The sequence below is a fragment of the Oncorhynchus kisutch genome, linkage group LG21 (genome assembly GCF_002021735.2).
Source record: "Oncorhynchus kisutch isolate 150728-3 linkage group LG21, Okis_V2, whole genome shotgun sequence".
Classification (NCBI taxonomy): Eukaryota; Metazoa; Chordata; class Actinopteri; order Salmoniformes; family Salmonidae; genus Oncorhynchus; species Oncorhynchus kisutch.
Genome location: NC_034194.2, coordinates 40,938,883 through 40,953,439, shown reverse-complemented (window position 1 = coordinate 40,953,439; position 14,557 = coordinate 40,938,883). Strand labels below are relative to the sequence as shown.

At 45.9% G+C, this 14,557-nt stretch overlaps 1 protein-coding gene and 1 long non-coding RNA gene across 2 annotated transcripts; one reads left to right on the top strand and one right to left on the bottom strand.

Moving 5' to 3' along the window:
* The first annotated feature begins 3,321 nt into the window (after positions 1-3,321).
* Positions 3,322-4,678, top strand: LOC116356155 (uncharacterized). Its single transcript, XR_004204616.1, has 3 exons — positions 3,322-3,463; positions 3,552-3,607; positions 3,706-4,678. It is a non-coding gene; the product is annotated as an uncharacterized LOC116356155 (long non-coding RNA).
* Positions 4,679-9,630: 4,952 nt separating this feature from the next.
* On the bottom strand, positions 9,631-11,829 carry LOC109886312 (polysialoglycoprotein-like). The gene is made up of 4 exons (XM_031800517.1): positions 11,675-11,829; positions 11,531-11,586; positions 10,890-11,431; positions 9,631-9,648 (listed from the first exon to the last, which is right to left on the bottom strand). The coding sequence occupies exons 1-4, from the start codon at positions 11,701-11,703 to the stop codon at positions 9,631-9,633; spliced, it is 645 nt and encodes a 214-aa protein (XP_031656377.1). The 5' UTR covers positions 11,704-11,829.
* Between the last annotated feature and the right edge of the window lie 2,728 nt (positions 11,830-14,557).

The window sequence follows — 14,557 nt, the reverse complement described above, 5'->3', positions numbered from 1 at the left end:
CACATAATTCAAACAGTTTTAGAAACTTCAGAGTGTTTTCTATCCAATAGTAATAATAATATGCATATATTAGCAATCTAGGACAGAGTAGGATAAAGTTTACTATGGGCACGTAATTCATCCAAAGTGAAAATACTGCCCCCTATCCTCAAGTTTTAAGCATTTGAAAAACTACAACCTTTTCTACCCAGGTCTGACCAGCACAGGACACTGGGTGTAAACGATATAGTGAAATGCTTCCTTGCAAGCTCTTTCCTCAACAGTACAGAATCAATATGAAAGAAACAGAGAGAAAGGACATAGAAAGAGGGGAGTGACTGCAAATCATAGCACAGTCCATGTGTATGTTCCCATGGTAGCAAGCATCTCCAATCCAAAATTAAATCTAGAATGGGCTTCCTATTTCGCAACAAAGCATCCCTCACTCATGCTGCCAAACACCCTCGTAAAACTGACTATCCGCCAATTGACTTTGACTTGAGGCCCCGACGCCTGAGCAGAAGCGTATGGCCCCGGCGCCTCAGCAGAAGCGACAGGTCCCGGCGCCTCAGCAGAAGCGACAAGCCTTGAACAGATGGCCCGACCACTCAACTAGGGAGATCATAATTTGGTTTGGCCAACTCCTTAATCATCTATATTTCACTGGTAACCCCCAAAGCCAATTCCTCCTTTGGCCGTCTTTCATTCCAGTTCTCTGCTGCCAATGACTGGAACGAACTGCAAAAATCACTGAAGCTGGAGACTCTTTATCTCCCTCACTAACTTCAAGCACCAGCTGTCAGAGCAGCTCACAGATCATTGCACCTGTACATAGCCCATCTGTACATAACCCATCCATCTACCTCATCCCCATACTGTATTCATTTATTTATTTTGCTTCTTTGCACCCCAGTATCTCTACTTGCACATTCATCTTCTGCACATCTATCACTCCAGTGTTTAATTGCTATATCATAATTGCCTCGCCACCATGGCCTATTTTATTGCCTTTACCTCCCTTATCTTACCTCATTTGCACACACTGTATATATATATATATATATATTTATTTTTTTCTACTGTATTATTCTGTATGTTTGTTTATTCCATGTGAAACTCTGTTGTATGTGTCGAACTGCTTTGCTTTATCTTGGCCAGGTCGCAGTTGTAAATGAGAACTTGTTCTCAACTAGCCTATCTGGTTAAATAAAGGTTTAATTAAAAACAACAAACAAAAACTAGCCTACTGATCTGACTGCACTTGTTATGTTAACAATAACACTGAAAATATCAAAAAAGAAGGACCTAGAGTTTTCAACAGGGGGGGGATCAAGCTGATTCTATACCATTTTACAGAGGCCAGTTCATGAAGGAAGGCTTGCTCATTAAAGTTTTTTAGCAAGCGTCTATGACAAATCAGGACAGGTCGTTTCACAGAGCAGCCATTACGAAAATGGTGATTACTAAGGTCATTACAGAAAACACCAGACTGATAACTATCAGGATTATTTGTGAGGGTGACATCGAGGAGAGTAGCCTTTTCTGGGTGTTTGGAGTCATACCTTGTGGTATTGCTGATAATCTGAGAAAGATGTAGGGAGTCCCATTGATTTAGGACTTGGTCAGGTGGTTTAAGCATGTCCCAGTTTAGGTCACCTAGCAGGACAAATTCAGACTTAGTGTAAGGGGCCATGAGAGAGCTTAGGGCAGGTAGATTACTGACCCGTGTTGATGGAGGACGATAGCACCAAGCAACAGTCAACAAAGAGATATTTGAATGTTTGATGCTTTAAATAAGCAAATCAAATTGTTTGTGGACAGATTTGGTGGAGACAAATGAGCACAGAAGGTGATCCTTGGAAAAGATGGCCACTCCCCCACCTTTAGATGATCTGTTTTCTGAGGGTTGGCAGTCAAGAGATTGACTGCCGACCCTAAGAGATTGACTGCAGACACTGTTCAGAAGGTGCTAAATACTAATTGGCAGGCAAACATTAGACAATCCTACCGGTGTGTCTGATCTATAATGGATATTACCATCTCTGTCCAAGTATCTGTACATAAAACTGCTCAAATGTGAGGTGTAGCAGAGGAGCTATAGGAGGATGGGCTTATTTTCATGGCCTTGAATGGAATTGATGGAACAGAGTTTCAAATATGTTTGATATGTTTGACTCCGTTCCATTGATGCCATTCCAGCCATTACAATCAGCCCGTCCTCCTATTGCTCCTCCCACCAGCCTGCTCTGGTGCGGTGTGCATTTTGGAACATTCTGAATAGGCTTACCAGATTTGGGCACAGATTTTGTGGAGACAACTGAGCACTGAAGGTGATCCTTGGAAAAGATGGCCACTCCCCCACCTTTAGATGATCTGTTTTCTGAGGGTTGGCAGTCAAGACATTGCATTTTGGAACATTCTGAATAGGCCTACCACCGTGTGCATATTCATGCACTTAAAATGTGAAGAAATAATAGTTTTTCAACATTTGGATCCTAACATTCTGATCTGTTCCATCAGCCTTATGAATTGATACAGCATATACCTCCACTATACTACTTTGATACACATCAGTGGGGGTTAAGAATTGAGTACACGAAATGTCCATTGAAAACAAAGTGGTACACCTGCGTATATCCTCCATTACACCACTAACTGTACGATTTGAGAAGAGCGCTTCTCCCTCACTGCTTTTGCCTTTTCACATCACCTTCCGTAGACCGGTGCACTGCGGTTCAGGTTAGTAGAACTCCCTCATAGGCTGCATTACCAAGGCATCCCAATTCTGATATTTTTTTTTCACTAATTAGTCTTTTGACTAAGATCTGATGCGATTGCTCAAAACATTAATAATTGGAAAAACGATTAGAATTGGGCTCCCTGTGTAACCAGCAATAGGTCAGTTTCTACAGCTAAGGGTGAGGCAACGCAACAACCAATGGTTGCGTGCCACATCATCAACTGTGTCATCCTCTGACATATGATGTGGTTAGCTGATACTTAAAATACCTATCAAGGCGATGTAAGATCTGGCAGACTTCAGCAACGTCTAAGCTTTGGAAATTGGCTGAAGTCTGTTTGGATGCAATCACAAACTACCTCATAGTCTGTTTGGTCCCAGCCACACAGGGAGCCCAATCCTGATCCTTTGCTGGCAAAACAGCTGATCTGATTGGTGAAAACTGAATTTGGTCTCTTTCTTTTGTCGTCCAATTCTCTCTCTGTTGTTCACCATATGTCAACGGATGACTGCACCTAATCGCATTTGGGAAATTGAACCAATGGAAATGAAGTTCATTGGCTGACAGCTGTACATAATTAGCCAGTTAGGTGAGAAGGGTCTGGGATTCCTTTATGAGGTGCAACCAAAACAGCTGTTTGACATAGCAACAGGGATATTCTGGCAGGCTGTCGAGAATTAGTTCTTGAATACTGTTGTGGTTTTGATCACTAAAATGGCTGTGACTTTTGGACTCTCTTTGAGGTTAGTTTTTCAATGCGTTCATCTGGTTTGTTTACCTTGTCTTAGTCTTCACTGGTTATTTATGTTTAACTGTCTGACTGTTTTGTAGTGTTTCTTGGATTTGTTGCCTGCTAATTGGAGGGATAACTTGTTTTACACTTAAAGGTGCGTTTTGGTTTACACTAATTCAGGTCAAATCACAGGTCTAGTTCCGATCCAAATGAAGGCTGGCATTTTACCACAATGTTCTCTTTGTTTCCTAGGTAACGCTCATGGGCATCCTGCCTACACTGGACCTGAACCGACTGGATCCTATGCCCAAGCAAGTGTGGTGTCTGGTCCAAATGTTAAAGCTACTGGCCACAATGCCACGTGAGCGGAAGCTACTGGCCACAATGCCACGTGAGCGGAAGCTACTGGCCACAATGCCACGTGAGCGGAAGCTACTGGCCACAATGCCACGTGAGCGGAAGCTACTGGCCACAATGCCACGTCAGCGGAAGCTACTGGCCACAATGCCACGACAGCGGAAGCAACTGGCCACAAAGCCACGTCAGCGGAAGCTACTGGCCACAATGCCACGTCAAGTGTGAAGTCCGGCCCCTCAGCAGAAGCTTCAGGCCCCGGCGCCTCAGCAGAAGCTTCAGGCCCCGGCGCCTCAGCAGAAGCTTCAGGCCCCGGCGCCTCAGCAGAAGCTTCAGGCCCCGGCGCCTCAGCAGAAGCTTCAGGCCCCGGCGCCTCAGCAGAAGCTTCAGGCGCCTCAGCGGAAGCTTCAGGCGCCTCAGCGGAAGCTTCAGGCCACTCAGCAGGAGCTTCAGGCCACTCAGCAGAAGCGTCCGGCCCCGGCACCTCAGCAGAAGCGACAAGCCTTGAACAGACGGCCCGACCACTCAACTAGGGAGATCATAGTTTGGTTTGGCCAACTCCTTAATCGTCTTATCCCTGTTACCCTTTTCTGCTAGAGGCACAGTAAAGGTAACTGAGGTGGGGAAATGTGCGAACTAATGCGCTTGTTTGAAATGAGGATCTCCTTCACTTGTACATCGTCATGCAAATTGTATACAGAGGTGGATGATACAATGTTATGAATCGTTTTTATAAACATACGACTAAATTGACTTCTGATGTAGCGATATTGCAGACACACTTTTAGGTTCTACGGTTATGCTTTTGATTTAGCCTGGTGTTCCTGCTACTCTTGCATGATTTGCTCAATAAACCATTTGACTTTCAAAACCTTGTCCTTAAAATATAATCTCTTCTGCCTACCATGTGCTTGCTGTTTGGTAACAGACTGTGGGCCTGGAGTAAAAGGGAATTTGCGTTTTTGTTATACACTTGTCTAAACAGATTTGTTTCTGGTAGTTCAAATTCTAAAGTTCTCTAACTTGTCAGAGCTCCCTCATATGTTCATACACTACCTGTCCCTTAGTGTAGGCTGTTTGATAAACAGTAATCTGCCTTTTACCACCAATGCCTAAAGAATGTGACTGCAGTGTAACTCATCGTCCCATTACCTGTCACTAACCTGTCCCAGGGACGCTGAAGTTTCTCCTTGGCCTTATTCAGAAACATTAAATCAACTTGATACATTCTGACTGTTCTACAATGTTGGTCTGGCCAGACACATGGATGCAATCATATGCGTTCATTTATTTCAGCTGTGAAAAGTACTCCACTTGAAGTCGTTCAGACATTCCTTATGTCAACTCTCAATGTGGTCTTCTGCACAATCCATTTCTACACTACCACAATGAGGTTGCACTTGCAGAAGCCCCTGGCAGGAACTTCAATAGATTTTAAAAGGTGCACTTAAGCTCTCACTTTGTACAAAATTATCCTAGACGTGCTCAATGGGATTGAGTTCCGGTCTCTTTTCTGGCAATGGCAGAACACTGACATTCCTGTCTTGCAGGAAATCACTCACAGAACAAAAAGTATGGCTGGTGGCATTGTCATGCTGGAGGGTTGTCTGCAGAAAGGGTACCACATGACGGACGAGGATGTCTTCCCTGTAACGCACAGCGTTGAGATTGCATGCATGACAACAAGCTCCGTCCGATGATGCTATGACACACCGCCCCAAACCATTACGGACCCTCTACCTCAATCAATCCTGCTCCAGAGTACAGGCCTCGGTGTAACGCTCAAACGCGAATCCGACTATCACCCCCGGTGAGACAAAACCGTGACTTGTCAGTGAAGAGCACTTTTTGCCAGTCTTGTCTAGACCAGCGACGGTGGGTTTGTGCCCATAGGCGACGTTGTTGCCTGTGATGTCTGGTGAGGACCTGCCTTACAACAGGCCTACAAGCCCTCAGTCCAGCCTCTCTCAGCCTATTGCAGACAGTCTGAGCACTGATGGAGGGATTGTGCGTTCCTGGTGCAACTCGGGCAGTTGCCTTCCTGTACCTGTCCTGCAGGTGTGATGTTCGCATGTACTGGTCCTGTGCAGGTGTTGCCACTCCGAGGACAATCAGCTGTCCGTCTTGTCTCAATGTAGCGCTGTCATAGGCGTCTCACAGTACGGACATTTATTGCCCTGGCCACATCAGCAGTCCTCATGCCTCCTTGCAGCATACCTAAGGCACGTTCACGCAGATGAGCAGGGACCCTGGGCATCTTTATTTTGGTGTTTTTTCAGAGTCAGTAGAAAGGCCTCTTTTGTGTCCTACGTTTTCATAACTGGGTGGTTCATCTCTTGTGGTTCATTGAACAAGCATGGGAAACAATGTTTAAGCCCTTTACAATGAAGAACTGCTCTGCCCATACCGTAAGGCTCTCCAGAGGGTAGTGAGGACTGCACAACGGATCACCGGGGTAAACTACCTGCCCTCCAAGACACCTACACCACCCGATGTCACAGGAAGGCAAAAAATATCATCAAGGACAACAAACACCCGAGCCACTGCCTGTTCACCCCGCTATCATCCAGAAGGCGAGGTCAGTACAGGTGCATCAAAGCGGGGACCGAGAGACAGAAGCTGGTTTTCAATCTCAAGGCCATCAAACTGTTCAACAGCCATCACTAACATTGAGTGGCTGCTGCCAACATACTGATTCAAATCTTTAGCCACTTTAGTAATGGAAAAATTGATGTAATAAATGTATCACTAGCTACTTTAAACAATGCCACATTATATAATGTTTACATACCCTACATTACTCATCTCATATGTATATACTGTACTCTATACCATCTACTTTATCTTGCCTATGCCGTTCGGCAATCTCTCATTCATATATTTTTATTTACATATTCATTACTGATTCATTCCTTTACACTTGTGTGTATAAGGTAGTTGTTGTGAAATTTTTAGGTTAGATTAGTTGTTAGATATTACTGCATGGTCGGAACTAGAAGCACAAGCATTTCGCTACACACGCATTAACATCTGCTAACCATGTGTATGTGAACAATTCAAATTTGATTTGATGTGGGTGGGCCTGGCACACTTGAGAGCCAAGCCCTGCCAATCAGAATGAGTTTTCCCCACAAAAGGGCTTTATTACAGACAGAAATGCCCCTTAGTGTCATCAGCTGTCCGGATGGCTGGTCTCAGACGATCCCACAGGTAAAGAAGCCGGTTGTGGATGTCCTTGGTTGGCGTGGTTACACGTGGTCTGTGGTTGGGAGGCCGGTTGGACGTGCTGCCAAGTTGGAGGCGGCTTATCGTAAAAAACTGAACATTAAATCCTCTGGCAACAGATCTTTTATTTCAGCTCATGAAACATGGGATCAACACTTTACAAGTTGTGTTTATTTTTGTTCACTACAGTTTACTCATGTTTCCCTATGAAAGTGTAGGAGTAGTACCTCAACCTGTCCAGTAAATGGCAAGGTGTAGGCCTGTTCAAAGCACTCAAACTGGATTCTGTGACATGTGGATCAGATTAATGTCATTAGATTATTTTCAGAACAAAATGTTTATAAACTCAGATCGATCTGATCATGGATAAATGATCACAGAATCCAAATCATTCAGACCCCCCCCACCCCCACCAAAAAAAGGTTTCAAAGCAGCGCCAGAGGACGTCTCCCTCTGTGACAAATGTAGTGCTTTAATCAAACATTTTACTAGAGTCCACACTTGCAGCTTTAGATTTAATTCCTCCATGAACAAATTGTCAGAAACTAAAAGTCCCGTTTTCAGGACCCTGTCATTCAAAGATAAATTGTAAAAATCCAAATAACTTCACAGATCTTCATTGTAAGGGCTTAAACATTGTTTCCCATGTTTGTTCAATGAACCATAAACATTTAATGAACATGCACCTGTCGAACGGTCGTTAAGACACTAACAGCTTACAGACGGTAGGCAATTAAGGTCACAGTTATGAAAACTTAAAACACAAAAGAGGCCTTTCTACTGACACCAAAATACAGATGCCCAGGGTCCCTGCTCATCTGAGTGAACGTGCCTTAGGTATGCTGCAAGGAGGCATGAGGACTGCAGATTACCAGGGCAAAATATTGCAATGTCTGTACTGTGAGACGCCTACGACAGCGCTATATTGATGCAAGACGGACAGCTGATCGTCCTCGGAGTGGCAGACCACGTGTGACAACACCTGCACAGGATCGGAACATGCGGACATCACACCTGCAGGACAGGTACAGGAAGGCAACAACTGCCCGAGCTGCACCAGGAACGCACAATCCCTCCATCAGTGCTCAGGCTGTCCGCAATAGGCTGAGAGAGGCTGGACTGAGGGCTTGTAGGCCTGTTGTAAGGCAGGTCCTCACCAGACATCACAGGCAACAACGTCGCCTATGGGCACAAACCCACCATCGCTGGTCTAGACAAGACTGGCAAAAAGTGTTCTACATTGACGAGGTGCGGTTTTGTCTCACCGGGGGTGATGGTCGGATTCACGTTTGAGCGTTACACGAGGCCTGAACTCTGGAGTGGGATCCATTTGGAGGTGGAGGGTCCGTCATGGTCTGGGGCGGTGTGTCACAGCATCATCGGACGGAGCTTGTTGTCATGCAGGCAATCTCAACGCTGTGCGTTACAGGGAAGACATCCTCCTCCCTCATGTGGTTCCCTTCCTGCAGACTCATCCTGACATGACCCTCCAGCATGACAATGCCACCATCCATACTGCTCGTTCTATGCGTGATTTCCTGCAAGACAGGAATGTCAGCGTTCTGACATTGCCAGCAAAGAGACCGGAACTCAATCCCATTGAGCACGTCTAGGACCTGTTGGATCGGAGGGTGAGGACCATTCCCCCCAGAAATGTCTGGGATCTTGCAGGTGCCTTGCTGGACGAGTGGGGTAATATCTCACAGCAAGAACTGGCAAATCTGGTGCAGTCCATGAGATGCACTGCAGTTCTTAATACATCTGGTGTCCACAACAGATAGTTACTTTTGACCCCCCCCTTTGTTCCTGGACACATTATTCCATTTGTTAGTCACATGTTTGTGGAACTTGTTCAGTTTGTTGTTGAATCTTATGTTCATACACATTTTTGTCCATCAAGTTTGCTGAAAATTACAAAGCTGACAGTGAGGATGTTTTTTTCCCCTGAGGTTAGTTGCTTGACAGTCCTAAAATGTCAGAACGCTAAGTGTTTCTTGAAATTGTTGGACACCTTGATACCAAAAAAAGCAAGTCACCAGCCAGGCTAAAGAACAAATTCATATTTATGTCTCTAGATAATGTTGTACAAAGTGAGAGCTTAAGAGCACCTTTATAAAATCTATTGAAGTTCCTGTCAGGGGCTTCTGCGAGTGCAACCTCATTGTGGTAGTGTAGAAATGGATTGTGCAGAAGACCACATTGAGAGTTGACATAAGGAATGTCTGAACGACTTCAAGTGGAGTACTTTTCACAGCTGAAATAAATGAACGCATATGATTGCATCCATGTGTCTGGCCAGACCAACATTGTAGAACAGTCAGAATGTATCAAGTTGATTTAATGTTTCTGAATAAGGTCAAGGAGAAACTTCAGCGTCCCTGGGACAGGTTAGTGACAGGTAATGGGACGATGAGTTACACTGCATTCACATTCTTTAGGCATTGGTGGTAAAAGGCAGATTACTGTTTAACAGCCTACACTAAGGGACAGGTAGTGTATGAACATATGAGGGAGCTCTGACAAGTTAGAAAACTTTAGAACAAACTACCAGAAACAAATCGGTTTAGACAAGTGTATAACAAAAACGCAAATTCCCTTTTACTCCAGGCCCACAGTCTGTTACCAAACAGCAAGCACATGGTAGGCAGAAGAGATTATATTTTAAGGACAAGGTTTTTTGAAAGTCAAATGGTTTATTGAGCAAATCATGCAAGAGTAGCAGGAACACCAGGCTAAATCAAAAGCATAACCGTAGAACCTAAAAGTGTGTCAGCAATATCGCTACATACAGAAGTCAATTTAGTCGTATGTTTATAAAAACGATTCATAACATTGTATCATCCACCTCTGTATACAATTTGCATGACGATGTACAAGTGAAGGAGATCCTCATTTCAAACAAGCGCATTAGTTCACACATTTCCCCACCTCAGTTACTGTGCCTCTTGCAGAAAAGGGTAAAGGTAACAGGGATAAGACGATTAAAGAGTTGGCCAAACCAAATTATGATCTCCCTAGTTGAGTGGTCGGGCCGTCTGTTCAAGGCTTGTCGCTTCTGCTGAGGCGCCGGGGCCTGCCGCTTCTGCTGAGGCGCCGGGGCCTGCCGCTTCTGCTGAGGCGCCGGGGCCTGCCGCTTCTGCTGAGGCGCCGGGGCCTGCCGCTTCTGCTGAGGCGCCGGGGCCTGCCGCTTCTGCTGAGGCGCCGGGGCCTGCCGCTTCTGCTGAGGCGCCGGGGCCGGACGCTTCTGCTGAGGCGCCGGGGCCGGACGCTACCGCTGAGGCGCCGGGGCCTGTTGCTTCTGCTGAGGCGCCGGGGCCTGTTGCTTCTGCTGAGGCGCCGGGGCCTGTTGCTTCTACTGAGGCGCCGGGGCCGGACTTTACACTTGACATGGCATTGTGGCCAGTAGCTTCTGCTGACGTGACATTGTGGCCAGTAGCTTCTGCTGACGAGGCACGGGGGCCTGTCGCTTCTGCTGAGGCGCCGGGGCCTGTTGCTACTGCTGAGGTGCCGGGGCCGGACGCTACTGCTGAGGCGCCGGGGCCTGTTGCTTCTGCTGAGGCGCCGGGGCCTGTTGCTTCTGCTGAGGCGCCGGGGCCTGTTGCTTCTGCTGAGGCGCTGGGGCCGGACGCTACCGCTGAGGCGCCGGGGCCTGTTGCTTCTGCTGAGGCGCCGGGGCCGGACTTTACACTTGACATGGCATTGTGGCCAGTAGCTTCTGCTGACGTGACATTGTGGCCAGTAGCTTCTGCTGACGAGGCGCGGGGGCCTGTCGCTTCTGCTGAGGCGCCGGGGCCTGTTGCTTCTGCTGAGGCGCCGGGGCCTGTTGCTTCTGCTGAGGCGCCGGGGCCAGACGCTACCGCTGAGGCGCCGGGGCCTGTTGCTTCTACTGAGGCGCCGGGGCCGGACTTTACACTTGACATGGCATTGTGGCCAGTAGCTTCTGCTGACGTGACATTGTGGCCAGTAGCTTCTGCTGACGAGGCGCGGGGGCCTGTCGCTTCTGCTGAGGCGCCGGGGCCTGTTGCTACTGCTGAGGTGCCGGGGCCGGACGCTACTGCTGAGGCGCCGGGGCCTGTTGCTTCTGCTGAGGCGCCGGGGCCTGTTGCTTCTGCTGAGGCGCTGGGGCCTGTTGCTTCTGCTGAGGCGCCGGGGCCGGACTTTACACTTGACATGGCATTGTGGCCAGTAGCTTCTGCTGACGTGGCATTGTGGCCAGTAGCTTCTGCTGACGTGGCATTGTGGCCAGTAGCTTCTGCTGACGTGGCATTGTGGCCAGTAGCTTCTGCTGACGTGGCATTTTGGCCAGTAGCTTTAGCATTTGGACCAGACACCACACTTGCTTGGGCATACGATCCAGTTGGTTCAGGTCCAGTGTAGGCAGGATGCCCATGAGCGTTACCTAGGAAACAAAGAAAACATTGTGGTAAAAATGCCAGCCTTCATTTGGATCGGAACTAGACCTGTGATTTGACCTGAATTAGTGTAAAGCAAAACGCACCTTTAAGTGTAAAACAAGTTATCCCTCCAATTAGCAGGCAACAAATCCAAGAAACACTACAAAACAGTCACAGTTAAACATAAATAACCAGTGAACACTTTAAGACATGGTAAACCAACCAGATGAACGCATTGAAAAACTAACCTCAAAGAGAGTCCAAAAGTCACAGCCATTTTAGTGATCAAAACCACAACAGTATTCAAGAACTAATTCTCGACAGCCTGCCAGAATATCCCGGTTGCTATTTCTAACAGCTGTTTTGGTTGCACCTCATAAAGGAATCCCAGACCCTTCTACCCTGGCTGGCTAATTATGTACAGCTGTCAGCCAATGAACTTCATTTCCATTGGTTCAATTTCCCAAATGTGATTAGGTGCAGTCATCAGTTGCCGTATGGTGAACAACAGAGGGAAAATTGGACGACAAAAGAAAGAGACCAAATTCAGTTCAACAACTTACAAAAAAACAGACAATTGATGAACGCATATTACATTTCATACATGTTCATTCATCTGTAGCTGCCAAATTCTGATCTTTTTCCCACTAATTGGTCTTATTCACCAATCAGGTCAGCCGTTTTGCCAGCAACGCAGGGCAAAAGGTCAGAATTGGGCTCCCTGTGTAAACACAGCCTGTGTGGCTGGGACCAAACAGACTATGAGGTAGTTTGTGATTGCATCCAAACAGACTTCAGCCACTTTCCAAAGCTAAGACGTTGCTGAAGTCTGCCAGATCTTACATCGCCTTGATAGGTATTTTAAGTATCAGCTAACCACATCATATGTCAGAGGATGACACAGTTGATGATGTGGCACGCAACCATTGGTTGTTGCGTTGCCTCACTTTAGCTGTAGAAACTGACCTATTGCTGTGTTACACAGGGAGCCCAATTCTAATCGTTTTTCCAAGTATTTGTGTTTTGAGCAATCACATCAGATCTTTTCACATCAGATCTTTTTCAGAGCTGATTGGTCAAAAGACTAATTTGTGAAAAAAAATATCAGAATTGGGATGCCTTTGTAATGCAGCCTATGAGGAAGTTCTACTAACCTGAACCGCAGTGCACCGGTCTACGGAAGGTGATGTGAAAAGGCAAAAGCAGTGAGGGAGAAGCGCTCTTCTCAAATCGTACAGTTAGTGGTGTAATGGAGGATATACGCAGGTGTACCACTTTGTTTTCAATGGACATTTTGTGTACTCAATTCTTAACCCCCACTGATGTGTATCAAAGTAGTATAGTGGAGGTATATGCTGTATCAATTCATAAGGCTGATGGAACAGATCAGAATGTTAGGATCCAAATGTTGAAAAACTATTATTTCTTCACATTTTAAGTGCATTAATGTGCACACGGTGGTAGGCCTATTCAGAATGTTCCAAAATTCAATGTCTTGACTGCCAACCCTCAGAAAACAGATCATCTAAAGGTGGGGGAGTGGCCATCTTTTCCAAGGATCACCTTCAGTGCTCATTTGTCTCCACCAAATCTGTCCACAAACAATTTGATTTGCTTGTTTAAAGCATCAAACTTTCAAATATCTCTTTGTTGACTGTTGCTTGGTGCTATCGTCCTCCATCAACACAGGTCAGTAATCTACCTGCCCTAAGCTCTCTCATGGCCCCTTACACTAAGTCTGAATTTGTCCTGCTAGGTGACCTAAACTGGGACATGCTTAAACCACCTGACCAAGTCCTAAATCAATGGGACTCCCTACATCTTTCTCAGATTATCAGCAATACCACAAGGTATGACTCCAAACAGCCAAAAAAGGCTACTCTCCTTGATGTCACCCTCACAAATAATCCTGATAGGTATCAGTCTGGTGTTTTCTGTAATGACCTTATTGATCACCGCTTTCGTAATGGCTGCTCTGTGAAACGACCTGTCCTGATTTGTCATAGACGCTTGCTAAAAAACGTTAATGAGCAAGCCTTCCTTCATGAACTGGCCTCTGTAAAATGTTATAGAATCAGCTTGATCCCCCCCCCCCTCCTGTTGAAAACGCTTGGTCCTTCTTTTTTGATATTTTCAGTGTTATTGTTAACATAACAAGTGCAGTCAGATCAGTAGGCTAGTTATTATTTTTTTGTTTTTTTTTTACAGATGGGCTATGTACAGGTGCAGTGATCTGTGAGCTGCTCTGACAGCTGGTGCTTGAAGTTAGTGAGGGTGATAAAGAGTCTCCAGCTTCAGTGATTTTTGCCGTTCGTTCTAGTCATTGGCAGCAGAGAACTGGAATGAAAGGCGGCCAAAGGAGGAATTGGCTTTGGGGGTTACCAGGGAAATATACCTGCTGGAGCGCATGCTGCTATGGTAACCAGTGAACTGAGATAAGGCGGGGCTTTACCTAGACTTGTAGATGAACTGGAGCCAGTGGGTTTGGCGATGAGTATGAAGCGAGGGCCAGCCAACGAGAGAGTGCAGTTCGCAGTGGTGGGAAGTATATGGGGCTTTGTTAACAAAACAGATGGCACTGTGATTGTTGTAACTTTAATATGTTACAGAGTTAACGTTTAAGTTAATTCATTGAGCTGTATCGAAAGATATTTCTTTACAGTTATTTACATATGTAATTGTATTGGTGAACAAGTATTATTACTAAAATAAGCTTTCATATCAAACCCGACGTCCCGAGGCATTACTTTGGAGCCAGTATGAGACTGCTATTCACAACAATGATTCACTCTGTAATAAAGAGAAGTTTAACTATCTGAAAACATATCTCACCGGACCAGCTGCAAAGGCAGTAGCAGGACTGATGTTAACAGACAGTAACTATGATGATGCAATCGCTCTACTCAATAGCATATTTGTAAGGAAAGATCTTGTGATTAGGGCTAATATGTCAAAGCTGCTGAATCTCACCCCTGTGAAGAAATCCTCTGATCTAAATGCATTGTGGCAGCTATATGATGAATGTGAAATTCAGATTAGGAGCTTGGAATCACTGGGTGTAGTGTCAGAAACCTATGGAAGCCTACTATGCCCAATCTTACTGCAGATGATTCCAGAGGACATAGCTCTTG